This window comes from Miniopterus schreibersii (assembly GCF_964146895.1).
Source record: "Miniopterus schreibersii genome assembly, chromosome: 1".
NCBI lineage: Eukaryota > Metazoa > Chordata > Mammalia > Chiroptera > Miniopteridae > Miniopterus > Miniopterus schreibersii.
Window position 1 is genome coordinate 75,386,473 of NC_138101.1, and position 22,162 is coordinate 75,408,634.

Here is a 22,162-nt window from a genome sequence, read left to right on the forward strand (position 1 = left end):
GATGTAAATTAGCAACACCACTTTATCTGTAGACTTGATCAGGAAATTACATTTAGCAGTCCTGGAAAAACTATGCCCAGGAATCTATTTATCACTATGTCAGCATAGTGTTTTGCTTCCTTTTATCATGGCAATTGAGGAAGCTTAGAGTTCCAGAAATCCAGTTCTGGTCTTCATCCCTCTGTGTGTTTCTGTCCATTCTGTCTACTAAAAGTCCTTCTGTTCATCTGTCCCAGGAGCCTCCCGGGATGGGGAGTCATTTTATATTGTGCCTATTTCCTCCATGTGCAATAGTGTCAGTTATTGACCCCAACTATTTGAGCTTTCGTGGCAAAACTGAGAACATGAGAAAAATGTAAGTGAAACTCAGAGTCCTTGTTTTAAGCTGAAGTTTTCATTTCAGAGACGGATCATCAGTGCAAGGATCACAGCAGCTGGGCATGGGGACAGAGGAACCAAAGATACAGGATCAAAACCAATGGGAAGCAACCAGGTTGGACTTCCCTCCTTTGGCCCTGTGATTTGGACCAAGAAGAGCTGTAGGCACTTATATGTGGTCAGTTGTCAGGGAGGTGCAGTCGTGTGTCATATAACACATGGGGAGAGGGGATGGGAGACAAGTGGAGGAGAGGACAAGAAAGAATCTGAGTCGTACTGTGTCCCATACAGTGAGTGTGTGTGTGTGAGTGTGTGTATGTGTTTATGCACACTTATGTATCCAGGGTGACTTCTCCCTGCACTGAAGGGCAGGCACAGCTCAGTGTTTCAGAGCCCTCAGGATGCCTGACATGAAATCCTGGCTTGAACACAAGAGCCAAGTGATTCCCTCTGGTCGTCCAGTTTCATCTGCTATTTCACTAGGTTGTGAAAGAATTAAACAATGCAACACATGTAAAGCACTTAAGAGAGTGCCTGCTGCCCGGCCGTAGTGGCTCAGTTGGTTGGAAAGTTGACCTGTACACTAAAAGGCTGCTGGTTCAATTTCCAGTCAGGCACATACCTGGGTCGTGGGTTCGATACAGATAGGGGCATGTACGGAAGGCAACTGATCGATGTATCTCTCTCTCCCCCTTCCTCTCTCTAAGCATGTCCTCAGGTGAAGATTTTTTAAAAAAAGAAAACAGAAAGTGTGCTTGCCATGAACATAGGGTAATGTACACATTGACCGTCATTTGAGAGTCAATTGACAACCAGGTTAAGAATGCTGTCTGCCTTCTCCTGCTCATCAGATATTGAAATCTCATCTGAAGTGCTTCTGGGAAAAGTACCAAACCACCACCCAACCCTAACCATGTCACAGTTGGTCCCAGAACCAAATATCCACACAACTGATGGCAGACAGAAGATAATTTATGTAGTAACAGGTGAAAAGGGAACTCCTTGGGGAAATAAACTACTTGACGGCTCCTACTTGAGTATGTTCTTAACAGTTTGCATGTTCAGAACTAGATCTGAGTTTCTAGAAGTCAACTTCTGTTCTCTACAAAGGTTTAGGTCCTGCTTTAAATTGTTTTCCTTTAGGAAAGTGTCTTTGTGGCACCATTTAAAAGTCTCCTCACCAAACAAGTATAAATGGAAATTCCAAGGAGAAAGAACAGATTAGCCATATAGGAAAAAAAAAAAAAAAAAAAAATCAGAGCCAATATCTGAAAAATGTTAAGATAATTTAGAGCTATTTAGAACTACTAGTTCTATTAAAAATCTTAACCTCTTAGATAATTCAAGCCTACCACCACCCAAGAGCAAGGCCTCCCACTACACAAGAGCAAGGAGCTAACCAAGAAGTGGGCATTTGGAGTGGCATAGCCCAGTGAATGACAGGATTCTGGTGCTCACACCTCCCCATTCATGAGATCACCCACAAGGAAATTCAGTACAAAAAAATTTTCCTGACACCATATTATTAATAAGTTTCAGAATCTACTACAGCTGCCTGAAAATGAAAAGTCAACACACAGTTGCCGTTTAGACAGTTTTGAAAACATACCAGTGAAAATGATGCAGTCATAGACATCAGATGTGTGTACAACAAAAATATGGTGAAAATCAGGGACTCAAAAAATGGAAAAATAACCTCTCTCAGCAAACACAACAAAGACTTCTTTGAAGGCATATCTGCACTTAAAAAAATGTAGAATAACTAGGGTGAACCTTCAGTCTGTGGGGCCAATTCTTTTTCTCTCAGAAAAAGAATTTCCACATTTCCACTGGGAGAAAAAGATTCGATTCTGCTTTCAGAATATTTCCCACTCCTACTTTATATAGAAAGAAATTGAAAGGGGAAGAATGAGCTTATTTTAAAAGATATTAACATCTTTCAGGCAAATATTTCAGGGGTTTCCAGATTTTCTCAAGCTAAAGATATAATTTGGAAAAACAAAGATATAATTTGAGAGACATAATCTAGTAAATTCAATGACATCAAGCAATCTGTAATTCTGTCATTGACGGGACTCATCAAAACGTGAAAACAAGCTTCATACCTTCTTTGGACAACAGTCAAATCTCCCACTGAATTAATGATAACATTTTTGTCCATGAATTCACCATACCAATGTTTATAATTCTGAGAGCTAAGTTTTCCTTATCTAATTTGCTATTATCTAATAGTGCAATCCTTAAAAAAATATTTTTTTTAAAATAAACTCTTTATTGTGCAAGTATTTAGAAAAAGATTCATTTACAAATTCATTGGTTAAATATCAAAATTCAATCAAGGACTGGTTTTGTTTTGTGTGTTTTATGATTTCTTAAAGGGAGAAAGACTTTACACAAATTCATGTGACCTAAATTTCTTTCACATTATGCACTTTTCTGAAAGCTGTGCTGGAGATTTTGGAGAGGGTCTTGGGAAGTGGCATCTGGTGCTTGGGCAGATCCTGCTGTCCTCTCTTTCTGGGCACATGTCAGAGAATTCAATTTCGCCACCTCCCTAGATCGGTTAGGTCAAGAGGTTTTGAGCTTAGGGGTGCTGCATGAAAAGGTGAAAGGATTAAGAACTACAAATTGGTAGTTACAAAATAGTCACGGGGATATAAAGTACAGCATAGGGAATATAGTCAATAATACTTAACTATGTATAGTGCCAGGTGGGTACTTAAAAATATTGGCAGGAACACTTTATAAAGTATATGAGTGTCGAACCGCTATGCTGTACACCTGAAACTAATACAAAATAATACTGAATGTGAACTGCGATTAAAAAATAAAATTTAAAAAAGAGGTTCTGGGAAAAAATGAAACCTGTCTCATCTGAGCTACAGCATTTAGTCACTGACTCAGGACCCTGCAGCTCTGCTTCTTGTGTAACAACCAAGCCTGGAGCAGCAGCTGAGATGTGCACTGTCAGGTGGTGTGGAGAGACTCGGCGAACAGAGCGCCCACCGAGACTGTCTGAACTAAGAAGTATGAATAATTATAAACATTTATTAAGCCATTGAGATTCTGAAGTGATTTGGCAGTGTCACCTAGGTCACCCTGTCCAGTATATAGCTAATATTAATTTTGAAGCAAATTTTGCCTGACTTTCCAGCTGCTATATGCTTATGAACATGACAGCAAGTCTTAGGATCAGGCAGTATGTGAGATCTAGAAATGCTGCCCCGCTGTTTCCTGAACGTTTTCAGAAAGTTACTGGTCAATACATCAAGAGGCCAAATGGCTCTAGAAAACAGAATCGTACCTGAATCAAGATCTCCATTACCATTAGCCGAGCTTGGATGTTTCTCCAAGGGGGAAGATGAAGGATCTGGCATATTGGTGGCTGACAAACTGCTCTCCATTCCCAAGAAATAAGGATCTCCTCTTAATTCATCCTGCAGGAAGAATTACCTAAGGGCAGCCAACAAAGGAAAAAGAATCAGATTCGCTTATTTTTAAACCCTCCAAAAATAACGACATCCTGTCAGAGCCACTACTATTTCATTATAATGTGCAGGATGCAGTGCAGTAATCATAGAAAATACCAAGAATCAAGACTAAAGAGTGCATGTCTACACGAGGTCAACAAAGGTCGCAGCTGAGCAAAACCATCGATTTTCTACAAGCTCCTGGCACCACTAAAACAGACACATTTTTCATTAACAAATAGAATCTACAATTCAACCCCTAGTCTACCCCGGTAACGCTGGCAAGACACTTCTCCACCCAACTGTTTCTTCCTTCCTCACTCAGTGTTGTGAAGCGCCAAGCCCGCCTCAGCCTCAGCCTCAGCCTCAGCCTCAGTGTCCCCACACACACGTAAGACATCGGGGGTTTTTCCCAGGCAATGGTTACCAAAACCAGTTAAAGTATCAGCATTTGCAAATATGAGCTTTGTGACCAAATGGACTTTTCCTATAACAGCATGACTATTCCACACTTGCGTTCTGACATGACTGGTGGTAAAAGAAGTAAAACTACAGTCGATGCCCACAGAATCCTACAATCTAGGTCACTTATGTCACATCTCATAAGACACCCAGGCGGAGTCATTACTAAGGGTCAGCCATTCACAGTTCTGATGGGGTTTTTAATCTTTCAGACACAGCCATAGGTGGGGTTTTTAATCTTTCATTTATTCAGTGCTCACTTTTATTTCACACTTAGACAAAAGTTTAAATCAGCAAAAGAACAAAGATAGATGAAGGAAAAGAATAGTATATCGATTGCTACATAAACAGAGTATTTTGTCCCTCACATACTGGTAAAGTATCTTTTAAGAATACCATGCCCTTCTTAAAACACACACATACCCCACATTTTGGTGCTCTTCGGATTACTTTCCTGAAAAATATTTTGAGGTTTTGTCAAAATTAAAGGAATGATTGAAGCTTAAATAGAAACTCGGTGTTTTTTTAATAATTCAAAGTTGTATTCAGTAGTGAATCATTTGATAGGCTTAGTTTCTGAGAGTTTTGATGGAAACAACAAACACAGGAACCCATTTAATGGACAGATGGGTTCTAAAACTATTTACCAAAGACACTGGCCAGCCCAGCATTAGAAGACTGAGGCTGGCTAATTTCACCTCACAGACATCGATTTGCCAAAATAACCCACATGATAGTGGGCAGAACTGCAGACTCTTAAGAGCATTTCTTCACCATTCCTACCACGATACAGACACATGGGTTTGCGGACAGCTGTGCTTTCGTAGATTTCCTCCCCAGTGGGGCTGCACACAGTGGCAGGAGAGGCTGCCGGGCAGCTGGAAAGCTCGCGTCCTACACCGGGATTTCAGTGTGTAGCAGCACTCACCAGTTTGTTGCTACTGCCACTGGTACCTAAGGAGCAATCACTGATGCAATTTGCGGAGAAACCACTCAATGCTGAGCAAGTGACCATCCAACCAGATACCCAGCAACCAGCAAGTGTCCACTGAGAGAATGCTCATGGGGAGCAGCACTGGGATATAAAGGGTAAAACCCTCATCCCACCCGATGACGAGAAGTGTGATTGTGAGTTTACCCATCACTCCATCACTGAGGCAGGGGAACCACATCTGCTGACCCCAGGGGCTGGCTACAAGATGGCCTGGACAAAGAAAGAGAAAGAGGGTGACATGCTCTGGAAAACTCTGCCTCCCACCACTCTCCACGGGGTAATCCAGGAATCACCAAGAACTTGGAGGGGAGAAGGGCAGGCAACTGAAGAGAAAGGACAGGAGGTGGAACACTGAGCACGAACAAAATACCATAGATTGTCCTGAGAGAGAGTGCATCCTAATTGGGGAAAGCGTCAATAAATCAGAAAATTGGTAAATTATATAATACGTCAGAAGGTGATACGTGCTGTAGGAAAAACTAAAGATGGAGAGAAGATACAGGTGAGCAAGAAAAGGGGCTGAGATCATTTAGATGGTGGTCAGGTAAGACCCGAGAAAGTGATATTTGAATAAAGACTTGAGGGTGAGAATAGTGAGGCAGGCGGAGCCCAGATAAGAAGAGAATATTTTGCCAAAAAAGGACCCGACCTCGCGTTTCACTCTGCAGGCAGGAGTAGACACCGCAGGATTTCATTCCAGGAAGTGAAATGATCAGATTTGTTCCAGAAATACTGCTCTAGCAGCTGCATGCCAGACAGGTGACAGACAGGGCCAAGACCAAATGGAAACAGAGACTAAAAACAACATGCAGATGAAGGTCTAGACTAAGACAGTGAAAGAGAAGAGAAGGAAACAGGATCATTATGTATTTGAAAGGTAAAATCCACAGGATATGCTGGAAACAACCCAAGAATCTCCCAATATTAACAAGATGCAATCTTTTCACAGCATGTAGTCAGGTTCCTAGAATAAATTACTTCGCTTGCCACAGTCAGCTTTCAGCAGCTAATGGAAGCTATGCAGTGCCTATGGAAATAAATAATTCTGAAGAAAATATATTAAATATAAGAATGACAAACTATTTCACAGAAATTTACTTTCAATGGAATTGGGGTAGGGGGTTGCAAATCTTACTGCTGACAACTGATGCATAAACTTTGCAAAATAAAAACAGGATTTTAAAAGCAAATCCTTTTCCTAACTACAGTACCCTAACCCCCCAAAAATAGACTATTTTTAAAAGGAAGCAAATTTCCTTTTGATTCTTAAAATACATGTAATTTCAAGACTGAAGGTAAAAATGCCTATTCATGAAAGCAGCGTATTTTCTGAAGACATGAAAAAAAGGCTGAGAAGGCTGGGATTTTAAAGGGTCATTTCCTGTTTTGTACAATACACTTTGTGACCTTGTGTAAAGCTAATTCTACTATAATTGGCTCCTCTTGTCTAAAATTGTTGAACCACAGAATTATAGTACTGGACAGTCTTTTAAAAAGAGGTCTTGGCCCAGTGACAAGAACAGTGAACTTGGAGAATAAGGAGTAACAAGGCCACTAGCTGTGTGACTTAAGAAAATTACTTAACCTCTCTGTTCCTCAAACTTCTCATCAGTTAAATAAGAAGGCTTAATTAGATGCAATCAATGGTCCTTTTCAAATCTAAAATTCTATGAATCTACCAGGGCTTTTAGTATTACTTGCCTTATTTTCTGCATTCAGACTATCTGTTTATCTGAACCAAATACAATAAGCACCTGCCTCCTATTATTTGAGTATTCAAAGAAGAAAACTATTTTAGCATAGACTAGACAAAGCCTTGTTAAGAAGGAAATGGGTGAGAAAGAACATTCATTAGATATTCTAAAATGAATCAGAAATTATCGAGGACTTATTATCTATTTTGAATTATCTCTAGACCAGCAAGGTCCAATAGAATTTCTATAGCTGCACAGTCCAATTCGATACCCACTAGCCACACATGGCTACTGAACCTTTGAAATGTAGATAGTGTGAATGGGGATCTCAATTTTAATTCATTTTAATTTAAAAGCCATATGTGGCTAGTGGCTGCTCATTGGACAGCACAGCTAGACAGACCACTGCATAGATAAACTGGAGTTTATTATATTTGAATTGATGGTCTTAAATAACCACCAATTCTTGGCTCTCTTAAAAGTTTTGATTTAATAGCAAGCTGGTTAAAAAGAACACAGGAATTTTTAAACCTAAGAAACTTCAGTTTCCCCATAATACTCCACAAATTTTTCATAGGAAACTTCCTAAGTAGTAGGTTCTTACTGAATGTGCTGCCTTGTTGTTTCAATACAATTTCAAAGAAATCTCAGAGAAGTTAAATTATGTGCATCATATCAAGATAATTTCCTTTTTCCACTCATCTGTAAAGTCAAGAAAATCATCCCACCTCAAAAATGTAATCAGGCAAATATATTTTTCTGTAAAGGAAAAAAAAAAAACTCCATGAATGTTACTAATGTCAAGTATCGGTGGCTTATCTGACACTATTAAAGGGTAAAATAGTTTGCTAAAATTTTTATGACTCCTCAGTGATTCAACTCTCTCCATTGGCCTCTAACTAGACACTATAAAAAGGTAACCGGGGACTGTAAAATAAGACATCGATTTAAATGCACCAAACCAATCATTTTAAATAGAACTCAGGGGTAACAATATAAAAACCAAAAAGAAAGCCACCTGAATGAGTGGCAGAGTTAAGCCTCACATTATTCTGTATAAGAACAGGAGACAAGGCATTGTCCCAGGTGGCTGCAAAATTTATTTTGGCAAATGACGCATCACACTTTCATTTTTTAAATGATGTGTACTTTTTCCCTTTTCATAAAAGGTATACATGCTCTCTGTAGAATTCTTAAGGAATAAAATTATAAAGGAACGAATTTAAATCACTAGTAATTCTAACACCCAGAGAAAAATCACTTTTAGGTTTATAGTAACTCCTCCTGATAGCTTCTCTGTGGGTTTTTTCGAGTTCATATAGAAGTTAGAATTTTAATTCGTTTTTCATTTAACATTACACAGGAAGCATTTCCCCATACCATTAAAATTCTTTGAAAACATAACTTGAAATGGTTGGGTAATTTTTATTATAATGTGAATAAGATAATTTATTTACCATTCTGCTACTGTGACCATTAAGTTGTTTTTTTGGTTTTTTTCCCCATCATAAACAGTGCTGCAGTGATAATCCTCAACCATAAATTCTATTACATCTGGGATGTTTCTTTTGTGTAGAATCCCAGAAGTTAGAGAATGGGGCCAAATACAGGAACATGTTTAAGCCTCATGATACATATTGCTAACATGCCATCCAGCCTGCTGTCCTCACTTACAGAGTGACCAGCAGTGGATGCCAGAATCCGTCTAAATCCAATCTCCTCTTCAGCCATAAATAATGTTTACTTTCACCTTTTTCAATTTGATATTCAAAAAATAGTATCCTGCCCTGGCCAGTGTGGCTTGGCTGGGGCATCATCCCATACACCAAAAGGTGGCGTGTTTGATTCCCAGTCAGGGTACATGCTCAAGTTTCGAGTTCGATCCCCAGGTCCGGGTTCCTGGAGGAGGAAACCAATCGATATTTCTCTTCCACATCGATGTTTCTCTCTCTCCCTCCCTGCCTTCCTCTCTCTAAAATCAATAAAAAAAGAAAAGGAAAGAAAAAATAATAATGAATTAAAAAAATAGTATCTTGCCACTGCAATACACAGTCTTCATGTGATATTACCTCTGTTCACATCCTTCCCACATTGTAACTCTGCTGGTATTTTGTATAATTTTTAAGCACTCTGCATATTTTACCTCACATAACTATTGAAAGATATTTTCCCCAACTTCTCCTTTAGTGATTCCTTTTGATATACGGAATGCTAGTTGTTTTGGTTTTTTATCTTAGTCCAATCTATCAATTCCCTTTATTTCTTCTAAAATTTGTATTCCTAAAATGTCCTTACCCCACCCCAGGACACCAAAAGTTTAACTTCTCTCGGGTTTTAAGTTTTACATTTAACACATAAGGGATTTATGCTCAAATATTTTGTGAGGTGCAACTCTGAGCTGATCCCCCCTCCTACAGTTAATAATTCAGCCCTATACCATTGGGTTTACATCCTCTATCATATAATACATTTTTACACATGCATGACTATATTTCAGTTCACCAAACTTTAATTGTAAGAAGAGAGTGAAATAGGAACTAGGACTACAGTTCACACATTCCTCTCAGTTTGGCAATCATTAAACTGGAGGTTATTTAAGGTCTGACAATGATTTTGCATGTCTTGGTAACCCAGTCCCTTATGACATGACCATCACAAAGAATTCTGCTGTGAACAGAATATATCTGAAAATGAACATTAGGCAGGAATTACTGTGCATCAGAAACTGTTAAATGTCCCTCTCCCATCCCCAATATCCATTTTCTCCTTTGTCTACAGCGAGGAGTAACTGGTTAACCAAAATAAACACTGCTTGGCTGTCCTTGTAGTTGGATGTGGCCACCCCACTACGTTCTATCCAGTGGGAAGTCTGCGGAATGAATACATTCAACTCCAAGGTCACCCTTTAGTGGAAGGGGCATGCCTTTGCATTTACCCAGAGCCACCAAGGATCACCTAGGCCCCACAAATACTGAAACAAAGGAGAAGTGAGCTTGGTTCTGTGGTCAGCTTGAGACTAAGAGAGAAATTAGCTTCTATCTTGTTTACACCACTCTACTCGGGATCCCTGATATACAGCCAATCCTAAATCCTCACAAATGCAACCTAGAAGGACTGTGCTCCTTTTTAATAAGCTCGTAATTATGATGCGTACATTGTTACAGTTCAACTCAGTTTTTATACAAAAGACTATCAATAATGCCAAATGCTGTCTTTGGTTTGTTTTTTTAAAATAAAATAAAAAATCACAGTTCACATAAATGCTGACCAGGTGTTCAAACCTGGAGAATGAGGCCCACAGGGAAATGAAAGAGGTCCCCTTCACTGTGGGGAGTCTGGCTGAGCCTGACCCCTCAAGAAGTGAGGGGTCGCTCAACCGGTGAGGCTCAGTGGTTGAGCATCAACCCATGCACCAAGAGGTCACCGGTTCAATTCCAGGTCAGGGCACATGCCCGGGTTGCAGGCTTGATCCTTAGTAGGGGGTGTGCAGGAGGCAGCCGATCGATGTTTCTCTCTCATCGATGTTTCTTTCCCTGTCTCCCTCTCCCTCTAAAAATCAACAAAAACATATTTTTTTAAAAAAAGAAGTGAGGGGATCAGCATTGCCTATAACTTCATTAACTATTTTGGCCATTCTCAAGCTTTAAGGTATAGCAGAATTATCTGCAGGACTTGTCAAAACTCAGCCTGCTGGGCTCCATCCCGAGTTTCTGATTCAGTAGATCTGGGTGATGCTTAATCGTTTGTATTTCTAATAAGTTCCCAGGTGCTGTTGTTGCTGCTGATCCAAAGACTGTACTCTAAGAACAAACGCTTTATGAAAAAGAGATTTTTATCTGGGTTGCTTAGAAAGATAAAAGTTGTTCTTTATCAAAAGATATCTATCATAGGTATACTAGAGAACACAGTATTCCTGCAAAGTCATTTAAATGTAAAGAGAGGTGGATTTTCTAGAAATAGTTTTGCAGTAAATAATGTTCATTAAGTAGTTTTGCATTCCAGTTTTCCTTACAGAATGCCAGTTATCTCAATTCGATTGTTTTACAAAGTCAAGCTTTGCTATACCCGCTGCCTAAAGTCAGGCCAGGTTGCTCTCCATAAAAGTTCAGTACCAGTGGCAATACCAAGCATGTATCATCCTGGTTATTCATGGTGGAGCTATGCTCCCAATGGATCTACATACCTGTAGCAATTATTTTTTCCAGGCCTTGGTGTGCTCAAATATCAAGAGGAGAATGGATTATATAATCCCTAGGAATTAGGCCCCTCATTCCTAGCAGATGAGTTTTCCTTAGCTTTACTGAGATAATAGACTAGCAGGTGATTTTATATGTTATATCTGCATATAATTTTAAAAGCCAAATATTCTATAAGGCTTATAGAGCCCCTCCCAAAAAACCAGCACAATCTCTTGCCCGTGTCCTCCCGTCCCCATGTCCTGCTCCCCAGACAATCAATTTCATCTATTTTAGCTGACTGTTTTGGCATTCATCTCCAAATCTCTGAACACCACCTTACTTCTTAGTTTTTCAGTTTGCATCATCAATGACTAATAAAGCCCTACTAGTCACACGACCTACCTACCTATTTCTCTTTCTCTCTCTCCATCTCTCACACCTTTATCCCCCGCAATGGATATGTCTGCATGGTTATGTCACATGCTTGGATTCCTTTTCCCTTTCTTACGCAACTTTTCTCTGGAGTTATGATGGTCTCGTCTTCCCCACATCCTTAGTTTTCTACATACTTATCACCCATTCAAATGCAATTTTTCCATCAACTGCCTAACTCTCCTCTAGATAAATTGAGGTATATAGGCATTTTATTAATGTCATATTGAAGCAATTTCTACCAAGTCCTTCTGTTCTGCTCTAATCTAGACCAACTGCCTTCTGTGCCTGGTACCCAGATGCTAGCCTGAAATCTTACTTCACTTCTTTCTTTGTAAGGTCACCCCTGTTCTGTGTCCCAGACCTGCCCAGATCTTGTTTTTTCCCTCCTTTTGATGGAGCACATTCCCCAATAGGTTCCTAAGAGAGGATTTAGGTGGAAAACATATGAAACTTCATATGGTTAAAAATGTCTTTAACCTACTCTCACATTTTAACCAATAGTTTAGGTAGGTAAAAAAAAAATTCTGAGTTGGAAAAACATCCTCTCTCAAGCATTTTGATGGTTTCCACTGGCTTCTGGCTTCCACTGGCTTCTGGCTTCCACTGTTGAGAAGTATTCTGAGACTCTGAAATGCCACAATGATGTGTCCAGTGGCAATCTACTTGTGGCTTGGGAGCCCTGACTGACTTCTTTTCAAGACTGAAATTCTTTCAACACTGAAGACTGTTCTTCAGTTCTAGGATATTTTCTTGAATTACTGCTAAAATTTCCTCATCTCTGTGTTCTCTGTTGTTTCATTCTAATATTCACTCAAACGCTGGATTTCCTTAATTTTCCCTTTTATTTTCTGCCATTCTTTAAATGTGCCATATAAGATATTTCTTCAGCTTCTTCTTCTCTTCTACAGAGTTTTACAATTTAATTTCAAAAACCTCTTTCTAAGGACTTCCCGTCAAGATGGTTGAGTAGGTAAACGCTGTGCTCACTTCCTCCCACAACCACATCAAAGTTACAACTAAACTACAGAAACAGCCATCATTGAGAACTGCCTGAAATCTAGCTGAACAGAAGTCCTATAACTAAGGAAATGCAGAAGAAGCCCTGTAGAGACTGATAGGAGGGGTGGAGACGTGAAACAGGGTTGTCCCACACCAACCTGTGGTGGTTAAGTACTGGGAGAGATATCTGGGCTGCAGAGGTCCCCCTGAAGAAAAAAGGGTCCCAGCCTCACACCAGGTTCCCAGCCTGGAGCACCAGAGCCATGAAGAGGATCCCCCAAAACAGCTGGCTGTGAAAATCAGCAGGAACTCAGTGCTGGTGGGAATTAGGGTTGCTGGAGTCCCAAGTATCCTCTTAAAGAGCCAAGGCATAGATTCCCCCACTCCCAACCACTTGCTCTAAGCTCCAGAGAAGGGGCAGTAATTCAAAGAGTGATAGGGCCATACTGGGAAGAACAGAATTGTCTGGCTTCACAGCGAGGGCTCTCCAGCTCTCCCCCAGACACAAGTACAAAACTGTTCCTTTGTTGACCCCACCCCACCATAGTCAGGAAGTGCTGGTGGGCAGAAGTACCAGCTGGTGCCATTGTTCCTTCCCTGAGCCCTCCCCCCTCCCAAGTCTCCATCACCGCTTACCCCACCCTGAGACCCCACCCTGAGACTCTGCCCCACTCAACTTAGGGCCCAGCCAGATCCTCTTTCAGCAGCTATTCCACACAAGTAGCCAGCCTCCACCTGCACTACAGACTTTCTTTTAAAATCTCTCAAGTGTCCACAAATGCCAAACAAGCAATGTTTGGCCTTGGCATGACCTGTACCCCTTGCTAAGCAGCCCCAAGCCTGGGACTAGTGCCAAACAGCCTCAGTTGGCAGCACAGCCTCTCCCAGGTGCCTCCAAACTCAGCACAGGCAGCTAACAACTGCAGATCACTTTGTAGCTCCTATGAAGACGCAAGAGGCAGCAGCTGGCCTAGGACTACACCAGAGCCCCCACTAAGAGACCCCAGACCCAACAACACCTGGTAGCTGACTTCAGACCACATTAGAGCACCACCTAATTAACTCCACAAACAACACACCCAAAGGATGGACTTAGTAGGCAACAGAGCCCTGCTGAAGTGAATCCCACTCAGTGGGGTCAACCTCCGCACAACTGCTTGTCTGCTATAGTCATGACCAGTCCTCAAAGCCAGTCAGCCTGAGGGTCAATCCCACCCAATAACGTGCTAACAGCAATCAAGGCTCACCTACAACAGGTAGGCGCTTGCAACTCAGGGACACCCTGTAGCACCCAGCTCAAGTGACCAGGGAGACTGCACCACTGGGCCCCCCAGGACACCTACTATACAAGGCCACCCTGCCAAGACTGAGAGACCTGGCAGATCTACCTACTACATAGAAACAAACACAGGGAGGCAGTCAAAATAAGGAAACAAGAACACATCCCAAATGAATGAACAGGACAAAACTCCAAAAAAAACCTAAATGAAATGGAGTAAGCAAGCTACCGGATACTGCCTAATAACATACTCATAATTTCAAGCTTGCTACTCTGACATAGGAAAAGGTTTGCTGTTGTTTGTTGTTTTTTTAACATGACTCAAAAAAGGAAATATTCTCCGATAGAAAATAAAATGTGATGGTCAAAACTAAAAGCTTATGGCCCAGCCAGTGTGGCTTGGTGGTTGAGCATCAACCTATGAATCAGAAGATCACAGTTCAAATCCCGGTCAGGGCACATGCCCGGGTTGTGAGCTTGATCCCCAGTCGGAGGCGTGCAGGAAGCAGCCGATCTATGACTCTCTCTCATCATTGATGTTTCAATCTCTCTCTCCCTTTCCCTTCTTCTCTCTGAAATCAATAAAAACATATTTTAAAAAAACTAAAAACTTATGAAATTCCAGACATGCTCTAGCTGCCCTTGGAAATCTAGTCTGTCTAAACCACAGAGAAAACTGCCTCATTTCACACTCCAGGAATGTCAAAATGAGCACAGGACACATAATCTAAGCTAAAGCCTTTCAAAACATTTCATTCAAAATGGACAATCTCAGAGGATCCTGAAGGATGCGCAACCAAATTTTCTACCAAAACCTGATCTCTGGCAAATCATTCCTTCCGTTTTCCAAAAAAGCCTCTGATCACAAGAGTATCTGCAAGACCATATTTGTAAATGGCTTTAAAGATGAAAAGCAGTGTTAACTGCCAAGCACTATTATCAAGGAGAGCTTCCTTCTATTTCTATCCACCCTGTCAGCCAGATCACTCTACTAATAATGCCTGACTAAGCCCATCTCCTCCCCACTCTTACCAGCCAACTCTCAGCCTGTCTAAGAGACAGGCCCTGCCTGATTCCATCATCAAGGAGAGGAACTGATTCTTTGGGGCAGCAAGCTCATGGAATTTTGCCATCCCCCATACACTCGGAGCTTGATTTACCTTGATTAGGACAGCAATTTATGTGCCATTTTTCAACCAGGCTTCATTGGTTTTCACTCTAAATAGATTGAAATCTGACACAAATTGCTGCCCCAGCATAAGAAATGCTAATTTTTTACAATCAGGTTCATACCTCAATACTGGGAAATAAGATACGCTGGGGATAATAAGCCGTCAATAAGTAAATTCCAGGGCTAGTGGCAGCCTATTGTTCCCACAATAACAAACTAACTGTCACCTCTTAACCTCCCAATCAGACGGCATGTATTACTTGAGTAGAAGGTGAGCTAAATCAGTCCTTCAAAATGGGCTTGAGAAAAATAAGAGCTTTCCATGTCCCATGCTCAAAACAGAAAACCAAATCCAAGCACTAGCTGTGCACCATCTTGTTAGTTCATTTATGTATTAACTATTTACCTGCATGTTATTTATGTATTTATTAACTACTTATTTATTATAAAGAAGGACAAAGCCTTGAAAGACCCAACTAAATCCTTTTAGGTATTTAGGTCATAGATATACCCATGAAATTGAGCATAAATCAAATTTTATAACTTATATCATTTAACTGCATGAAAGAAGTTTACTCTAGTGGAGTCTCATCGCCAATTATGCAAAGTCAATAAAAACACCCTAATTTATGCCCGGCAGGGCGTGGTTCAGCAGTTTTGAGGTTGGATTCCAGGTCAGGGCACATGCCTGGGTTGCTGGCTCCATCCAGGGGCGGGCGTGCAGGAGGCAGCCAATCAATGACTCTCATCACTGATGTTTCTACCTCTCTCTCTCCTCTCCCTTCCTCTATCTGAAATCAATAAAGATATTTTTTTTTAAAAAAAAAAAACCCTAATTTACTATGGTTGGTAAAGAACATGGGACTTCCAACCAACCCAGCAGGGGTGGCAGAAGACCTGCATATATGTACTGTAAATACCACTTACAGAATATGCTCTTGGCCTTTTAACCACCACAAGCAACACTGTTCTCATCTGGAAACCACAATGACTGGTCTGGAAGCCCTGTGAAGTCTCACCTCCCACTCAAACATTGCTGGGAATCTGGGTTTTCACTGACCTTCTTTGTTAAAACTAAGTGTGTATAGTAGGACAGAATAATACGGCATCCACTCAAATGGAAGAGGCTTGAAAAGGGAAACATTCACATAGTCTGAGCTGAATCCCAAAAGCTTTCACAGAAGAGGTGGGTTAGGCCCAAAGTGCCAAGCTGGTTACTCAAAGACTTAAATCGAATAAACTACAGGGAGCCGCTCTAGTTCATGGCAGCAGAGGGCTGAAAAGGGGAAGAGCGTGTCCGGTAGTACTCGACAGCTGGCTGGAAGGAAGAAAGCATACTGAAGTTAGTTTTAAAAGACAATGAATGGCAAGGGCCAAAACTCCAGGCTCCAAATACTGTTACTTCCCCTAGCACAGTTCTCCTGCCTGCAAACAGAACATCGGCATCGAGAACCGTGGCTGGGATATTTGATTCCAGAGCTGGCTGTTTTTCAGGAGTAGTGCTATAGAGAATGGACCAGAGGAGAGGCGAGCAGAGAAATATTGAAGCTGCTGCACATCCATCAGCTTCTATTTAAACAATGGCATTCAACTGTTGACATCTCCTTACCTAAAATCAGAGAAGCACACTTGGCAGGGATTGGCTTGGCCAGTTGTGAGGCCCTGCATCATCTCAGGAACGTCAACTTCACTATGAACCATCACCAGCTGTGTTCTGCCTAGCTCCTTTTTCTATTTAATTAGCACATGGACCTTAATGCTTCTCAGAACATTCTGGGCCTGACGTATAGCTTCCACCCTCCCCTCTACACAGCTAGGAAAGCTCTCGCTTAGGATATGCCTAAAGAAAGCACCAATTCCTGTAGAATCTCACCTTCCATCAAATAAGCATCTGAAAAATCACCCACAAAAACAAAAATCAAAAAACCTGGGAGGTAAGTCTCTCAAATACACATCTTTTTACACACTCGGAACTTTAAAAGCCTCTTAATTGGATCAAGTGGAAAATTAAGGCTGTGAACTTCAAAAAAGATAAACCAAGACAAAATGTGTAAGAGTGAGGGCTGTAGGGTTCAAGGACCCAAATCAGGTTGACATGTCGGTGGAAATCTTAGCAAATCAACCTTAGGCCAAATGAGCCCAGCGGGATGCATACTACAGCCTTCGACATAAGGCTAGAAGTTCGAGTAGGGATTTTACATCTGTTGCTTGTTCATTGGCAAATAAAATACTATGTATTACGGGAAAATAAGTTATGATTAAAAGCAGATGAAGTTTAACTGAGCGAGTTAATAGCCACAATGATATTAATATTAAAACAAGCAGACTGCCTTGGAAAGTAAACGTTTGTCCTCAGGAGTTACCGTTGCCCTTATCGTCCTCCTGTTCTCACCTGTGCAGGTGAACTATTATCTCCAGAAAACTCGCCTCTTCCTCCCAGGCATCTCCATTCCCAGGTGCCTCTTTCCCACTTCTCTGCCCTCAGAAAGGCAAATCCAGTTTCTTCCCTGCAGAAGCGCATGCAAACACTTCAGTAATGCAACCTAAGTTTTGGCAGCATCCCCCTTGACATTTCCTGTCCTTATCTCCACTCATTTTAGGGAGTATTCTCAAGCTCTCCGCAATGCGTGAAAAGGAATGCATCTCTTTCAGACAGAGCACCAACTGGAGGCTGTTCAGAACAGTCTTTTATGAATCTGTCTTTTTTAATTGAAGAACTCCAACCTACGCAATGCACCAAGGGGCGTCCATTTATATCAAATGACAGATCCCCTGTTCTGAAGCATGCCCGGTGAGTGTTTTTGCTTAGTACATAGACAAAAAGACTATTACTGAGTATATAACATTAAAAAAAAAAACCCAGAGGGAAACATCCTTTTTAAGGTGGAGATGGGAAAAAAGAAAAATGACTGCAAGTACAAATGTTTCCTCTGCAACTGTTAAGCATGTACCTTATACAAGTCAGAGAGAGATTTTTTTTCTCTAACAAAAAGTGTATATGTCACAAAGCTGCATGTCTTTTACCTTTTAAAGCAGGTTTTTAAGATATATTCGCACTCAGCAAGAATTCTACCCTGCTATTCATCACAGAAAAAATGGAAGACGGGAGGCTGAAGACTAAAGGAAACAGACTCAGCCAAGGTCACACAAAATGCTCTGGGCCACTGGTTCACTGTAACCATCAGACTATAGTTTAACTACCTCATACTCAGTGTATTTTCTAAAATAATGCTAAAGCCAATTTCTATAAAAAATCAGCTACTTTGATTTGGCAAAACTTGACTTTTTCTGCTGTGCTTTAAAGGAGGTGAGATTAATTTCTGCTCATATAGAGCAAAGAAGACCTGATTTTCCAGCTTCTAGCTTCACCAGGAGAGAAGTCTACATGCAGCTGATGAGCCCCAAAGGGGAACCAGACAGACAGTGATTAGTTAGGTCTACCACAAAGGGCAGCTTCAGGGGGTTTGTCGTCATTTTGTACAAGAGAATAAAGTAATCTAATAAAAAGCCAAAATCTTAAGGTGAATCCAAAAGTCTATGCTCATCAGTGGCCAAAACTATATAAAAGGGAAAATCCTGGTTCTCTTCCCCAGATTCCCGTAGTGTCTTTTTGTTTTTTCCATTCTCCACTTCTTCCACACTTGAGAATATTTAAAACTTATTCTAACGTACATAAGCATAGTAGCGTCTTGGGGAGGAAGGGAAAAAAGGAAACTGATTTATATGAAAACCAGTTATTCTTTAATCAAGATGAAATTTCAGAAATTCAACCTTACCAAATCTTTAATGGTCAATTTACATGACAGTGAAAACTTTCTATCCCAACCCAGGGAAACAGAGTACTTTCATGTCCACATTTAAAAACAGTGATTTAAGCTTCCCTTAAAAGCTCTGCTCTCCCATGGACACCTGAACTAAATGCAAAAAGAAAATGCTCCAGCCTTACTTCATTTCAAATTAAATAAGAAGAAAACCCCTATTTGTATGATCTTGTAAAACTTCTCAAAAGACTCAATCTCCTTATCAATAAAATAAAGATAACAACACTCACATATAAAGACTAAATAAGAGAATGCACTTACAGCCACAGGCTCTGTGTGGCACACATAAAGACTAAAAGTTACTCAGGCTCTCTAAAGCCTCATTCTCCTCATCTGTAAAACAGGGGTGATAACACTCTCATCAAGTAAACGAAATACAAAGCAATAAGAGTTCCTGTCCAACAGCAGATATTTAAATAAGCAATTATTTTTACTTTAACATTATTCGAAGTAAACAGTTACTTACAAATCTAATTAATTCCATAATCTTTTCACCCTTAATCCCTAGAGCTACAGATTCAAGTGTCCAGTTTTTCAATGAGCTCCTATTTAAATTATATTAAAAATGAGACTTTGTAGAAACTAGCACTTGGAATTTCAGACTCTTATATTACACCTTAAAGTGCTGTCATTCATACTTCAGTTTTTAATGAAATGGAAAACAGCAACAGCTGCAACTTGCCAAATTTAGGTGAAAGCAGAGAGAGTATACTTTAAGAAGTCTTTATAAGATCTTTTCTTAACCAATAAAACTTCGGGGGGGGGGGGGAATCACAGGATAAAAATCTGTTCCACCTTCCCGCGCCCCACCAGCTCCAAATCCCTCTTCTGTGGTCACAGCTGATGACATCATTTGCCCTACTTTTCAGAATTCACCAAATGCTTTAACAAGCACTGTACCTACCAAAATGTGTCATTTTTGTTTTTAATAAAATCAAAAGGAATGAAACTGAAAAGTACAATGGATTCTTTTTTAATCACTGTCAAAGATATCTATCTTATCACAAGAATGGAAAGCTAAGTGACAAGAAAGTAAAACTTTTTGATTAGGGAGTGTCAATAATACAAGGGATTTTAACTCTCAGTGTATGGGTAAGTATTATCATTCTTTGAAATTCCCTCCTGGCTAACCAGATGGGGAGTATGATAGTAGCATCTTCTAATCAGAACACTGCTGAACTAGTTATTGAAAGCCAATCCTTAAGAATTTTATTTGGTTACTTCATATAATCAAATAATATTCCTTTTTATACTGCAAACTCTAAATTGATTGCCTTCCCTTACTTACATTATACAATATGGTCCATAAACATCTTGTTTAGGCGAACTTCAACACAGCCAATACTGGTTTTAGCCAACAAAATCATTTTTCTTATGAACTATCTCTGGACATTTTTAGTCTGACAAAGAGAGGAAATACTGCCTAGTGGCCCAACATAAAGAGAAGGAATGGAAAATGGACGATCAGACCCCAATTCTTTTGCTCACTGGGTAACCAGGAGGCTGCAGTCACCCACCCATGCTACAAATATTAGTGACTGAGGTCCACTTTCTCACCCTGTTGGGGATACTGGGATACAGAGGGCTATATGGAATGTCCCTTTCTAGTCCTGGGAATTATTGGAGCAAACTCAATCAGGTGTTCTTTTTTTTTTTTAATATGTTTTATTGATTTTAGAGACAGCAGAAGGAAGAAAGATAGAGAGATAGAAACATCAATGATGAGAGAAATATCGATTGGTTGCCTCCTGCACGCCCCCTACTGGGGACTGAGCCCACAACCCAAGCATTCGCCCTCACTGAGAATCAAGCCGGTGACCTCTTGGTTCATGGGCCGACGCTCAACCACTTAGCCACACCAGCCGGGCATAAATCAGGTATTCTTTATGAGCTGTATTCAGACATGCTGACCTAACCCAGCCCATGCCACTACTGGGGTTATTTGTGAAGGCTACATTTGTGTATGCCTCAGTCTTCTCTATGTCTCTCCTTTTCCAAAGCAGGAATGAAAACGACCCCACGTTGAGCTTATGTCACTTAACAATAACAGCGCTTCTGCATAGTGAACTACAACCCACTAACTATTTCACAAATACCATCTCAAGCCACTGTCAACCAAGGTCAGTCGTGTTTTCACTATACTTTGCCGACACGAGTCCAAAGGATGAATCACTTGGCCATGCCTTCATAGATGTGCTGCATTACAGAATATTTCCCCCAACAGAAGCACGGAGATCTTCAATTAAGGTTCCAGTCCAATGCGATACTTTTGTAGATACAGAAGATGAGCCTCAGAAAGCTGACGTAATTGGTCCTACGTCACAGAGCTGGACAGAAACATCTCTGAAACCAGAAGCCACACCTGCTGATTCTGTCTTCTCTCGTCCTCTGTCAGAAATCTTCCTTACAAAGCAGAGTTGTTAGATCCTGGATCACCATGCTGAATGCACAGGTTGACTTTCTGGTTTGTTGTGACAAGCACAAGTTCTCTAATTTTTTTTATTGGTAGAACGGGGACAATAGGTTGTGTGGACCCTGAGAAAGAAGATAATATACCTACAAAGAAGACCTCGAATTTTAAAAAACAGAGCCCAGCAGCCATTTCTACACAGGAGCCTCTCACAAAAAATTGCACCTCAGGAGAAGCCTGCCCACCACACTGTTTCTGCCTTCTGAGCGGGTCCTTATAAAGGAGTTCCTGGAATCCTATTTCAGCCAGTAGGACTGAGGCTGTACCCCCCAGTCTTACCTGCACAGCTATATTCCCCATCAGCTTCTTCACCGACCAATCAGAGCAGCTCTGTTCTGACCAATCGGACAGTGCCTTTTGTACCAATCAAACTTTGATGATTTGGAGTCCCCATTTGCATTAGGGAGGACAGGAGGACTTTTTTCTATATAAGTCAGTCTCCTCAGGCTTTGGGAGTGCACTTTCCCTTTCCATCTAAGGTGGTTTTCCTTCTGAGCTGAAACACCAAAGATATCTTGCTGACTTGAGCAGAGCAGAGCTGTCTAGTCAGAGGAGCCTGGCCCCAGGGTTGCCTCACAGCCCTGCTGTTACCACAACTGAACTGTCCCACAAACAGCCCCACTGTGTCAGAATTGAGCTGTCGGGCATTCAATAAAGTTCCCTTCTTTACTGCACCCCAGACTGGGGATTTCTATTGTCGCCAACAACATAGATGTAAGAACAAAAACAAAAATGTGTCTTGAATTACAGATTCTAATTTCATTTTGGTACAAGAACCTCTTACAAATTCTTTATGATCACTTACACTGCT

General features: G+C 40.8%; 1 protein-coding gene across 5 annotated transcripts in view; it reads right to left on the bottom strand.

Annotated features, from left to right (window-relative positions):
- The window catches only part of SFMBT2 (Scm like with four mbt domains 2), a 203,091-nt gene that overhangs the window by 175,626 nt on the left and 5,303 nt on the right, over nucleotides 1–22,162 (bottom strand). For 4 of the 5 annotated variants that reach the window (XM_081161619.1, XM_081161617.1, XM_081161618.1 and 1 more), the window contains exon 2: nucleotides 3,683–3,831. In XM_081161619.1, the coding sequence (XP_081017745.1) occupies nucleotides 3,683–3,782 (100 nt within the window). In that variant the 5' untranslated portion in view covers nucleotides 3,783–3,831. The remainder of the gene's footprint in view (nucleotides 1–3,682; nucleotides 3,832–22,162) is intronic. The other variant, XM_081161621.1, reaches the window with a different exon arrangement.